At 36.3% G+C, this 13,205-nt stretch overlaps 1 protein-coding gene across 8 annotated transcripts in view; it reads left to right on the top strand.

The window, feature by feature from the left end:
* Positions 1–13,205, top strand: part of LOC144215400 (serine-rich coiled-coil domain-containing protein 1-like) — an 82,662-nt gene that overhangs the window by 57,694 nt on the left and 11,763 nt on the right. The window contains exons 11-12 of one of the 8 annotated variants that reach the window (XM_077744295.1): positions 7,971–8,184; positions 9,055–9,123. The exons of 4 other annotated variants lie outside the window; for them this stretch is intronic. In XM_077744295.1, coding sequence (XP_077600421.1) covers positions 7,971–8,144 — 174 coding nt within the window. In that variant the 3' untranslated portion in view covers positions 8,145–8,184; positions 9,055–9,123. Of the gene's footprint in view, positions 1–534; positions 577–3,233; positions 3,694–7,970; positions 8,185–9,054; positions 9,124–13,205 lie in introns of those variants that run through there. 3 more of the 8 variants (XM_077744296.1, XM_077744297.1, XM_077744298.1) reach the window with 3 other exon arrangements.

Genomic DNA, 13,205 nt, shown 5'->3' with positions numbered 1-13,205 from the left:
AGGATGAGCGGTATGAAAGATGAATGAATGAAGTTATAACTCTTTGAGTTAGAGACTATTTTATACTAACAATCCCGATCATTAACGGCATTGTTGATGACTATCGCTTGTTTGTTTGCGTTTTTATGGATTGTCTGTCTGTGTGCTGGAATTTTAATCCGCTAATAAATCATTTTGTAGTCAACAAAGCATGTTCGAGGGAATTTTAACTCATTCAACTGGCACTGTGCTCGTTACTCACATTCACATCAACATCTTCATTCCTCATCATCCCTTTACGATTTGTGTTCTCTGTTCAACAATATATTTTTAACGTCCTATAATCGAACCATTGATGATCTGACTAAAAAGCAGTAAAGGTCTGTGTATATCACTGTGTGTGTGCCCCATGTGAGACTTTGTCATCTTGGCTTCATCCTTTTAATTTTCTTGTCTTTGTGACTGCCTTTTTTCCCTCACATCATGTGCCATCTCACCACTGTGTTTTATGTTTCTTCCCAACCACACCATATTCCTACCTTTGTCTGGAGCCAGTAAGCAGCATGGTATGATGGAGGAAATAAGAAAATAAAAAGGTATGGTGTCTCAAATGGACCACACAACTTACTTTGTGTAGTATTTAAATTTTAGAAATGAAACCTTTAAGGTTGAATTCTTTTAGTTGTTTTTTTTTTTTTCAATAAAACGACAGGCCTCAATATTGAGGCAATAGTCTCATCATTATAAATTAGAAAAAACTTGCTGGAACATTTAAAAAAAAATATATTTTTATTGTTTTGTAATATCTGTTTTACAAAAAAAAACAGAATAGCAACAGAAACTGCTTTTTGTTACATGGCTCGCTCAGAAATTTTGCAGTGTGGAGGAAAATATTTTCAAAGTCATCAATCTTTTTTTCCTGTTGGCCATACCTACAAACAGCGGTGGTCTTTTGTATTCCAAATGCAATCCTCCCTATTTGTTAAATTTCTAAACACACTAATTTGCACAAAGACAAGCAATTTTCTGTTGTGTTTTGAAGAGCTCACGTTCAACCTTGAAGGTTCCTCTGTAAATCACATATTGTTACATAGTCGTCCAATAATATTGTAATAAGTTAAATGTAGTGCAATAAGAGGACATACACTCTGCAATGACTAATCTGCCCTCATAGGTAAGGAATGATGTCATCAGAGCAAAGCTTTATAAGTGCCGTTTGCTGTCTCTCCAATGGTTTCTCTCATTACTCATTCCAATCAAGAATGTCTGATTTACCGTCATTCTGGGAAACTTGATATAAGTCTGTCTATTCCATTATCCATCTTTCATTGTTTCTTCACCTCGACAACATGGCAATCAAGTTGGAGTCAGACCCGTTCAGAAAATAAGGTGCCAAAAGAAAGATGACGTTGATTGATTGTAGCTGCAGTTTCTTCATTTTAGTCACCTGAAAATCCATTCGAGCAGAGAAGTTGAGTCAAAGTATTCTTCGCATAATAGTTTGAGTCTTTGATTCAACCTTATGATTCAGCTGAGGGTACATACATCCCATTTTAAATTTGTTTTGAGAAACCAGAAATATCAAGAAAAAATGATTAATAAATGGAAGAATCTTTCCTAACAGATATGTCATCTGGCATCTTGTCGTTTTCACTTGTGCTGACTTTGAAGATACTCAGCAAAACTCTGCTTCTTTTTTTTTTGCCTCCACATAGCTGCCTTTTCTTAGTGAAAAATATTACTTGAATCCTGCATAGTCTTTCCTTGTGGCCATTAGTGCACATTTGCATTAAATGTACTCTAAACCAGGGTATGTTGTGGTAAATATGATTTACTATGCCTTGCTCGGATAGAATTTGTATTACCTGCGGACCTCTAGCAATTTGTCAGTTACTGACCAACCTGGGTGTTAATTGCAGCACTTTTGCACTGGGTAAGCAAAGTCTAGGTTTGTAATCTATTTCACTGACATTACAGCCACCAGAGAGAGTGTGTTTTTTTTTTTTTTTTTTTTTGTGTGTGCTGAAAATGCAAAGCCATAGTGCTATGCCTGAATAGGGGTGCTTAAAGATGTCTCCAGCCAACCAGGGAGTGCCTTCTTGGAGCTTTAGTACAGGAATATTTTACTTTCTTTTGGTGCCGTCACTCTTATTTCCTCCAAAATGTGTCATTACCTGACATGAATATCTATTTATTGTAGATACAGGTTATTTTTTTCTTTCTTTATGTTTACTATCATTATTATTATTATTATTATTATTTTACTTTTAGGGAGGTTTAGTTTTGTACTTGACTGTGTGAAAGCAATATCAATAGGGAGCCCATCTTTGTGACAGCAGGACATTAGCTTAGCAGCAAGTCCATTACACTATGTTGCCAACACAGTTGGATGTCTTACCTCAGCTTAGTTTCCAATTTGTTGCAATCGTGATATCTAAATGTGCTCTTGTGTATACGTAACTGTATGATAAGCCGATTATACAGTTATCTGATTGTCATAGCGGTTTCTTTGGGGAAACCATAACTCGGATTATGATGAAAGGGAGATTGAAACCACAGCTCTAAGTTGTTCATTGGCATGAATGTGACTGAGGTTTTTTTTTAAATATATCCTGTTATTGACTGGTAACCAGTCCACAGTTAGGTGGAATAGGCTTGAGCTCATCTGGGAACATAACAAGGACAAACAGTAGCCGAACAGTTTGATGGAGGTAAAGGGACAATAATTAGTTCGGAGGAAAGAACAGACTTATTCTGCCATGTTAGAATCGGACTCTGCATTACTCGTGAATACGCATTTTTTTACTATAGATTTTAATGCTGTTTACAGAGCCTCTACTTAAATGTAAATGTGAGTTTATAGTTAAAAAAAAAGGAAATTTCTTCCACTCACTGAATTGAACCACTGTGTTATTTAACTGTAAAATTATCTATTCGGCAATAGATAATTTTGTTGTTTTCCGACATTGGGAACTGTCTGATTTGGCTTTTAATTGGCCAGTCTAGATGCAAAAACAATGTCGGTCGGCTGATGTAATGAGGAACACACAAGATTGTTAGTGTAATTGCTTTGGATTCACTGGTGAAATTCAATAAAAGTCTTTTATTTGGAAGAATTGCAAAGCAACACAGAAGCCAGGTAGATAAATTATGAATCGGCAGTGGAGGCATTGGGTTCTCTCCTTCAAAATAAGTGAATCAGGGGGGACATAAAAGCCACATAAATTAACTTGAAAGTTTTCTGCTTCTCTAAGGTTCCTCTCGCCAACTCCAGTCGCCGCAGTTTTCCGGTTCACTGGCTGATGGATTAGCTGTGTTCATGTGAAGATACATCAGTTTAATCAGTTCCAGAAATTAAAATTGGTGCAATGATTGATTTCTCTCTATTAGAGGTATAGACGGGACTTTGGGTTTTTGAGCAATGAGTCACATGAGTGGCTGGTGAAGGGTACATATGTTTGTGTTGTTTGTGCATTTTATGCCTGCAAAGGTGCTTCCATAGCGGGAAACACTGGAGAGAGATTTCTAGTTTATCTCACCAATGTTGGGCTTCTTAGTAATTCTGCAAAATAGCTCTTGCAGAAAGTTGGGCGATAATATTTGTTTTTTACACATAAGGTACCTGCAGAATATTGTATAACAATATAGTATACTTTATAGATATGACACTGCACCCCTAGATAAAATATAGTGATGTCTTGACATACGGGTTGAATCAGTTTGCCTCCTAACTCAAGGTATATACGTCTCTAAATGAACCCCCCTCTTTTTAACAGGGGAAGAGGATGTGGCATCCTGTGTCTCATCTTATGATCCTTCGCTACACAAAATTAAGCAAAAAACAGATGGATTACCTAAAGCCTTGCTTTGGTAAATAATTATGCCTGTTTGGGAAATATTTTTTCCCCAGGACTTAAGAGGACTCATATCAGCATAATATCTTTTATCCACTCACTCTGGACAGTCTATCAACAAACAGCCGGCGGCCTGGTATCGATCTATTCCTTGGCCCAGTGGTTTGGTACACTAATTTAAAACACCTAAACATAGAATAAGCTTTCTCGGTCCTGTGCCATGTGCAGGACTTGATATTACAATAAAAAACATACTAAAGTAAATGATAGAATTGTTTGTTGGGAGCCTGGCTTACTGTGGCTTATCTGTGTTATTTTCACATTTTAAAGCTTTTGGTTGACAATAAAAGCATTTGATTTAAAATAGACATGCATTTTACATGTTACATTCACCCAGTCATTGATCCAAATCTTTACTTTTAACAGACCAACTTCATTTTGAAACGGAATATTTCCTCCCGCAGCAAATTCTAATGTTTGTCGGAGAAAAGCTGATGATTTCATTGTTATTGAGGACAGAAAAAAAACAGTAGCAAGATTTACAAGGAGGAGAAAAGTTATAAAAGGCACTGTTCTTTCAAAGCAGAAATGATTCTAATTTGCTCCATAAAATTCCCTTTGAGTAGAGACATTCTCTACTTGCGTTGCAACGCATTTCAGAAAATTCACATTGACGTTCAAGTCTGGATCTTTATTCTAAGCATGTTTAAACAATAATCTTTCTCCCAAGGTGAGTTGCAGTTTATCTATATTTAACTTCTACATCAATATCAGTTATTATTTCAGCTCTTTCTCCTTTTTGCCCTCTACTGGCATGTCCTAAGACAACTTGCCAAGTGTTGTGGTTCGTCGTGCCACAAACAAACCATTCTTGTCAGAAGTAATCTCTCTCAGCTCTGCCCAGCTCATTTGTGTGCGATTTCCTGCTTATTTCTTCATTACTTTGCTAGACCTGGTCTTTATTAATGAAGGGACATCTGTTTCATTAAAGCAGGAAGATGCCTGCAAGGGAGATGGAGGGAAGGGGGGAGGGAGGTTGAAAGCAGAGGTAGAAATACACAGAGAGATGGAAAAACCTAAGATGTAATGCAATCTTATAGTGGGAATGTTTATTCATGTGGCAGTCACATTTGCTTCTACTTTTTTCCCCAAGTCAGTGTTTTCGACATTAGATCAATCTCAGGTCACATTTTTTTAAATTAACAATTCATGACTGACTCAAAGGGTCAACCATATGACACGGATCTTGTTCAGAGGTTTTGGTGGAGGCAAAGAATGTTTGGCTTTAGTCAGTGTGGTTCCTATGGTGACTCAGGGTTATGACAACATATTGAAATGATAGTTTTCGTAATACTGTGTTTACCAATAAGATATCAATAGATACAATCTGATTTGAAGGTGGACCCAAGGGGCCTTTGAAAGCTTAATTTAGTAGGAATGAGACACATTTTCCTACTACTGAACTACTGAACTAGAAATTTTAAAAGTGATCAAACTAAAAATTATGGACACTGAGAAGCTAAAAAACATTTATTTAATTTGACTTGACTTGCATGCCTCTCTGTTAGAGTACATTGAGTACTTGACCAACTTCAGTCTAAAGTCCTTTTTAAACATCTTTGCTAGCTTTTCACAAAACACCTAAAAAAACAGAGTGCCATGCATCACACTGGCCACACATGACATTGCTTACACTGACTGAGGAAAAGTGCAAGGACCACATTGACTTCATAATGACACCTCTACTTGTCATTTTGGCAACAAGCCACAATAGTCATAATTAATAGGCCTCAGGCTGTCCATAGGACTAATGTTATGTTATTTGGATACTGTACATTAACATTTATCTCACAGGTTTGCGGTACATTAATTTTACTTTGTCTCGGTTCCTTTGAGACTTCATAGTGGGTGTCTTTGGCTGAGAGCAGGGTCTGTGTTAAGATGATTACAGTTCATGGTGCACTAATTGCATTGCTTCCATCTATAGTCTTTGCAGTTTTTTTTGATTCTGTGTAAATATGCTCATAATGTAAAGTTTGACCAGCAAGCTATGACACGATTCTATTTATTTCAAACATTAAATATTGTACATACAACAACAAATTGTATCCTCCCTGCATTGTATTATACTTACAGTGAATATTTTAAACTACAGCTGTTATATTTTGAATATATATTGACACAGTAACCCTAGTGATAAATTAACAGCCCTTTGTTTGCGATAATACAAAGTACTGTGCTTCATTGAAACTCTCAAAAATGACCTTGTAAACTAAGGACCTCTTCTATACAGTTATCATCTTTGACATCTGTGGCTTGTAGCGTCCACTAACTATACTGTCATCCTTACCCAGCATATGTATTGATGATACCGACACATCATAGCTTGAATTAAAAACAAAGGAATGGAAGAGTAGGTTTAAAAAATCCCACCATGGGCTAGAAGTCGAGGACCAAGGTCACACAGTGCCGTGTTAAGGATGACGAGGTCCTGCAAGGGGAGGAGGTGGGAGCAGGTTATAACTGACAGCTGTAATTGGGCTAATTAGAGAAACAAAACCATCAGCACCATGGGTAATGACCTGACCAGGCCAGCTGGGTTGATAGATAGAGTGAGAGCAAAGCAGGTAGGCAAATTAATTAGAGAAGAGGAGGGGTGTAGCTATGATGGATGGCTTAGATGGAGCGAAAGGGGGGTATGGGCGGAAGGTTTGTTTGATCTGCCAGTTGACACATACACTTGTGTGACCTGAATAAGATTTAGTGATCTCATAAAAGATGCTGCTTTATAATAGTTGACTTAATCACTTGGACTTTATGGTGTTCATTCAACCGTTTTGATGTAGGAAGATGGTAAATCATCATTTATTTACAAATGGCCTTTATCAGGTGTAACATTGGTTTTGTGGTTAGCAGAATATGTTTATGATCTTATGATGATTGTTTAGGTGCATTTTGCAATTGGCAAGTTTTTAAAAGTCAGCAGAGATAAGTTCTTGGGTTCCAAACTTTTGAAATAATTTTTAGTTTTTATTGTCAATATATATTAAAAATATATTGTTGGTATTTTTTGTCTGCTGGTCTTAAGATGCACTTAATTACATCTGCTATATTTCAGTGTAGTAAATTATAGTACACAGCAGGTCCAAAGGGATAAGACTTTGTGCGCTTTTCTGTGTGCTTTCATGAATGTGCACATGCGTGCATGGGAGAGCGCATTGTTCTCCACTCCTTGAATATTTAATACTTCTAGTATATTCTCTTAAGTATTTCTGATGACTGTTCATGTTTATCACATCAATCAGTTTGTACCTGCTGGAACTGTCCTTAATTTGAGTTGAAGATGCGCCACACCAGATGACTAAATCATCTATTAACATATTTCAGGAGTTATTGTGATTCCCCCCCAAAATTAAAAACAGCTTCCAGGCATTTTATTTGCATGCCAGAAAAAGTGGTCAATTAAAACTTTTCAAACATCAAGAATGAACAAGAATGAATATTTTTCTCCATATTCCTAATTTACATGAATTTGGCAAATTTCTGGATAATTTTATCCAGGGATGAAATATATCCACCTAATTATACTGCCACCCCAACAGAGATTTTGGATTTGACAGGTAAAGTTTGAGATCTGATAATTAGCAAGACGTTATATAAGAATATTGTGTGTCCAGCCAGGAGAATGTGTGGAAATTCAGTAAGGCGAGAAAGGTAGGAGAAGGAAACTGATTCATGTTAATGTAGATGGGAAAAGAAATTGAGTAGTGTGACACTATGTTTAATGTAATGAGTGGTTATGCCCCTTAGGTAAGATGTGAACTGGAAGAAAAAGTAGAATTGTGGAAGGAGTAGTAGTGGAAATTGTTTAGAACAACCCTGGTAGAAGGGGGACTCATGATTGGTGCATACTCTGAATAAAAAACTGAAGGATATAAATTAATGTAAAAATATGAAGAGTTGTTATACAGCATATGATGATAGTATCTAAAAGCAATCCTTTTGGAGTTGAAGACGATTAAGATGACAAGAGTATGTTGTTCAACCTGAAACAGCTAGACTCATTTTAGTGCTTTTACCTTGTACACCATTAAAGGGCCAAAAGCACTGTTGACATTCATTTTATCCCTTTCATAGACCTTTGCCATACCCACTCGGAGCCATATAGAAATCACTGTCTTACCCAAAGAACCTTTGACAGAGGGTAGTAAGATTAGAGACAAGATAAGAAAGATCGAGGCAATAACCTCAGATGGCCAACTATATCAACTGCACCACTGGTGCCTATCAAGCGAGACAGGCTCTTGGTGAACCATCAGAACTTCCAGATTCCTAAACAACCCAAGTCCAGGTGAGAGCAAAAGTGTGCTTTGTGTTATAGTAGTGAAATAGTAGTGAAGGACACTAGTGGTGGCAGCCTGAAGTCCAAGTAAAGGGAGATGCTTCAAGATGACATAAATATAAAAATAAATTGCTTTTGATTAATTACTATATGTCTATTTGAAGGATATAGAAGTAGATCTTTACAGTTTGGTCACTCAGGTAGTTAATTTTCATCAAGATGTTTAGCAGTTTAGGGTCAACTGGGATTGAATGTGTCAACGCACATCAGTCGTGATAAATTGAGGAGTGAAAAAGGGAGAAAATGAGATGGAAGATCTTAAGTGGCAATTATGGTAGACCAGGAAGTAGCAATGAATACTAAAGGAAAAACTAATAAGGTATTCATGTGAATACAAAATGGAAACGCAACTGGTCCTGATGACATACTGTACTTGTGAAGGTATCTCCATACCGTCCCAAGTAGATAGAAGATGCCTGAGAAAAATAACCAAAGTGTAGGGCTGTCTATTTTTAAGAACAAGGATACACAAAGTAATGGAAAAAAAAAACTACAGGAATCTAGACCCAGGAAGGCAAGTGAGTGTTTGTGAGCATCTGTATGGTTTATTGGCAGAAAGATTACCACAAATGCATGATTTCACTTCGGGATATTGATGGGAAATTACAGGACAGGTCAAAGGAAACTATATTGTGTCTTTTCATCTCGAGAAAGATAAGGCTACTCAGCAAGGAACCGTGGTATAGGACATGGAATTTAAGGCGTCAAGGATCAGCTCTGAGTTACTTCCTTTTTTAAATAATGATGGATTGGCTGGCATGAGGTTAGACTGGAATCCCCATGGCGAATGGTGTACACTAATGACATTGCTATCTGCAGCAAACACAGCGAGAAAAAGGAGGAATGTGCTAGAATGGAGGGGAATAAAGATTAGCTGAAGAAGATTGGAAGTGGATGAAGCTGAGTCGTGACGCCTAATATAACAAGCCAAAAGAAAAAGAAGAGGTATGCCATATGTCAGGCTGTTAAATAAATCTACCCTATGTCACAAGGAGGCCTCTTGGGCAAAACTTTCTTAGCTCCAAATTCTAACGAAGCTTGCTTATTTGAGCAAGTAATCACCATCTTTTTGCGCCACACAATCACACAAATAACATAGAATACACATAGGAGAGCTCACTAACACATTAAGCATGTGCAAGCTGTTGAAAAGGCAATTAGTTTGAGCTCTTCTCAGAGATGACACCCTGGGAGTTGCATGCTTTAACAAAAAATAAAAAGACAGAAATTATGGCCTTGATATGTTTCCAGTTGGAAATTAGTGCGTTGAATACAGTGGTAGTACTTAGCACACCTCTCTCACAGTCCCGAGCATCGTGGATCCAGTCCAGAGTTTTCTCCTGTGGTTTCACTGGTTCTCTCCAGGTATCCGAGGTATTTTCTGCTTTCCAAAACACACTTTAGGTTAATTGCGACTAAATTGTCCATAGGTAGTAATGTGAGAAATAATAGTTGTTTTTTATTTACTACCTGCACCAACAGGTAGCCCAGGTTTGGCAAAGACAGCAGAAAATTGGCAGTGATGATATAAAAATTATGATTTTAATGCCCTATTATTGACTGGCAACCAGTCCTTAATGGTACCCTGCTTCTCACCTCGAAAGTTAACTAGAATAAGAAATCACTCACCTGCAACCCTAATAATATGAACACTATAGAAATGGATGATTACAAAAATTCACACTTGTGTAACTATTTTTTCACCATTTGTTTGCAAGCTCTCGTCCCCGTTTCCGATGGGATTGAGTCTATTTAATCCCTGAACCCAATGAGAATAGACTCAATGAAACTGGATAATTTACAGGTTCAATTGCTAGATTTTTCAACACCCATCTCCCAACTCAGTGTTTTCTGCGGTTCACTGGCGTTCAATTCAGGATGTCATTAAGGAATCCTGGGTTGGCTGTAGCTCACCCTGCAAACTCAGGAGAAGGGCTAAAGAAAGCTGATGATTTTTAGCACTTTTTGAAGTGTTTGATGGAGTAATGTATATTGGGACACACAAAATGCAGGTTTAAACTCACTGTGTTAAAGACGGTCTATTCCCCCAAAATAACAAGGTGTTACATGTAAATAATTTTCAGATATTTTATTCTTAATACGTTTTTTTTCTAAATTCATGTGAACCAGGCCATCGTTGGTTTGCTTTAATTCAAGCACATAGAAGCCTGATGGAAAGATTACCATGTTGTCTTTGAACACAGTTAATCATGCTTCGGGGGTGTCAAGAGGATAGAGATTAGGAGAAATCGGATGCAGAAACATGTCAGGACAATGGGGACTAGTTATCTGAAAACGGAATACAGCAAACCGGTTGCAGTGGTTGTATTACGGATTCTCATCTAGCAATCTAGCACCCTTGTGCATAAATGGTCTTCCATACAGTAGATATGACAAAATCGTTTTTTTTTTTCATGGCATTCAACTTATTCTCTGTCAAAAAGTATTGTAGTCACTTTGAAGTGTCTTAAGCATTGTGAGGCTTTCTGGTATCGTTCACACCTTTTATATCTAGAACCCTATGGAATTCCAATATCACTGAGTTTGATCAAAAGATGCAAGTGCAGTATTTTTAGGTGGCTACTTTGTCATGTTCTATTGACTCTGCTGGAGCCTATTCCAAGCAACAATGAGCACCAGGCATCCTGAATTGATTGGCATCCAATCACAGGGCACAAGAAGATGAACAACCATTCACCCTAATACTCATACCTAAAAAAATATAAATTTTTCAACCAGCCTACCCTGCATGTTTTAAAATGCCCCCATTTTCAAATAAATTCACAATTATTCATTTTAGCGATTACAATCAGATTTTACCAAGAAAATGTATTAATATATATATGCCCTTTTTACCCATCATACAATAAAAAGTACCATCTCATTCCATATAGTGTGAGCATGCATTAACCCCTTGCTTTGCTTGTAGGTCATCTGACAATATATTGTAGTTTATGTCATGGCCTGAGATGAAATCTGCAGGCATCTTTGCTGTGAGAGCAAAAGGGCGACAGTGATTTGTTCAACACTAGTGGGGCGTCAAGATCACATTTTTTACTTTCCCTCATTTTCAATACACCGTAAAGAGCATATTAAATCACACGTGGGCAACATGTTAAGACAGCGTAATATATATATATATATATATATATATATATATATATAAATATATATATATATATATATATATATATATATATATATATATATATATATATATATATATATATATATATATATATATATATATATATATATATATATATATATATATATATATATATATATATATATATATATATATATATATATATATATATATATATATATATATATATATATATATATATATATATATATATATATATATATATATATATATATATATATATATATATATATATATACACACACTCACACAAAAGCATAAGTGTTGTCAAGGCGACACAATTTTCAGTGAAATTAAATGAGGTGTGTGGGTTAAAGTTGCATGAATATTAATGAACAATGCAGCACAAATTGGCACACTAGCTGCATCACCGTTCATAGAAAAGAGCAGTCTCAAAAATGTATTTTAACAGAAGAAAAGGTTTGCTATCAAATAAAAATGTTTACATGTATCTACTGGTGTGCGGGTGGTAGTGGTACATGCTCAAAAGGCACTGTGTTCCGACTGGACAGATCACCATTGTCTTTAAAATTTAGCTTTCTGCTAATTTCTTTATGTATATTATGAATATGGTGGACGGAACTGTGTCAAATTGGCAGATTATTGCCTTATCAAGGATAAAGACCAATATCAGCCTTCTCTAAAGGTTCTTGCCTGGATCGTTTGCCCTGTTGCAATGTATGGACACTAGCCACAAGAATTCATGCATCATTCATGCCATACTTACTGGATTTAATTTGATTGTTCTCCACTAGTCAGTAAAGGCATCCCATGCCGCAACTGTTCTAAACAAATTGTGTGTGTTACTCGCGGTGGCAGCCCTTAAAAATCGAAGTCAAAAGTCGATAGATTTTATGGCCTAATCGTGTTTTCCACAGGGATATTTACTCGGAACATTACAACATTCTCGTATAAATTTAAGTGTACTTTACTATGAAAAGAGGAAAAACTTGTTAGCCCTGTGCATTTGACTAGAACTATTCAAAACCTAAACAAGGTTGATTTTTCTCAAGCAAGTTATCCAGTGTGTTATTCAAATACTGCCAACTCGTGTGGTAGTTCAAAATACTGTATCCGCCAAAAACGAGGCTACAAATGGGATGTGGTGCAGAAACAATGACAATACGTGTGTAGAATGTAGGCTAATGATCTCCGTGGCTCCTCCATGAGAAAGGATTCAATTATTCAGAACAAAAATAGTTCATTAAAACGTAATTAGAACAAAATTTCTTTTGCAAACTCATTTGCCTCATCCAGCCTCATTTGGAAGAACAAAAAAAGAAAAAAAAGTAATTTGCTGGGTTCTTTCCAGGAGCAGCAGCAACACAATTGGTGACTTGTCTTATTCTGGTTGCAGTATAACAGCATATGTTTTTTGCTCTCAAAAAATCTTGAATTATTGTTCAAAAAGTTGCTTGGTGTCAATCAATAATTAATTCTCTGATATGTGGGTGACTTTGCCTTCTTTAGAAAATCAGTTTTTAGATTTTATCAAGACTGTTTGCCATTCAGTAGTGAATGCACAAAACCACAATGTAGATACTCATTTCATTAAAACGGAATATGTACATCCATCTCCGTTGTTATTATGCTTTTTTTTTAAATGTATAATCTGAGACCTCACTTGAGGAAATCAATATAGCTCCATTGGCCAATGTCTTAATGTATTTACTTCTGTGTACCAGAACAAGCAAAGCACGTCACACAATGATATCCCCACTGACAATCATGACTATCTTCACATCAGGTTTTGAATCATAAATAATTGAAGCTTAAAATGTAATTCTAGCTCAATAAGAAG

The sequence above is a fragment of the Stigmatopora nigra genome, chromosome 22 (genome assembly GCF_051989575.1).
Source record: "Stigmatopora nigra isolate UIUO_SnigA chromosome 22, RoL_Snig_1.1, whole genome shotgun sequence".
Lineage (NCBI taxonomy): Eukaryota > Metazoa > Chordata > Actinopteri > Syngnathiformes > Syngnathidae > Stigmatopora > Stigmatopora nigra.
This window is presented reverse-complemented; position numbering and strand designations above follow the sequence as displayed.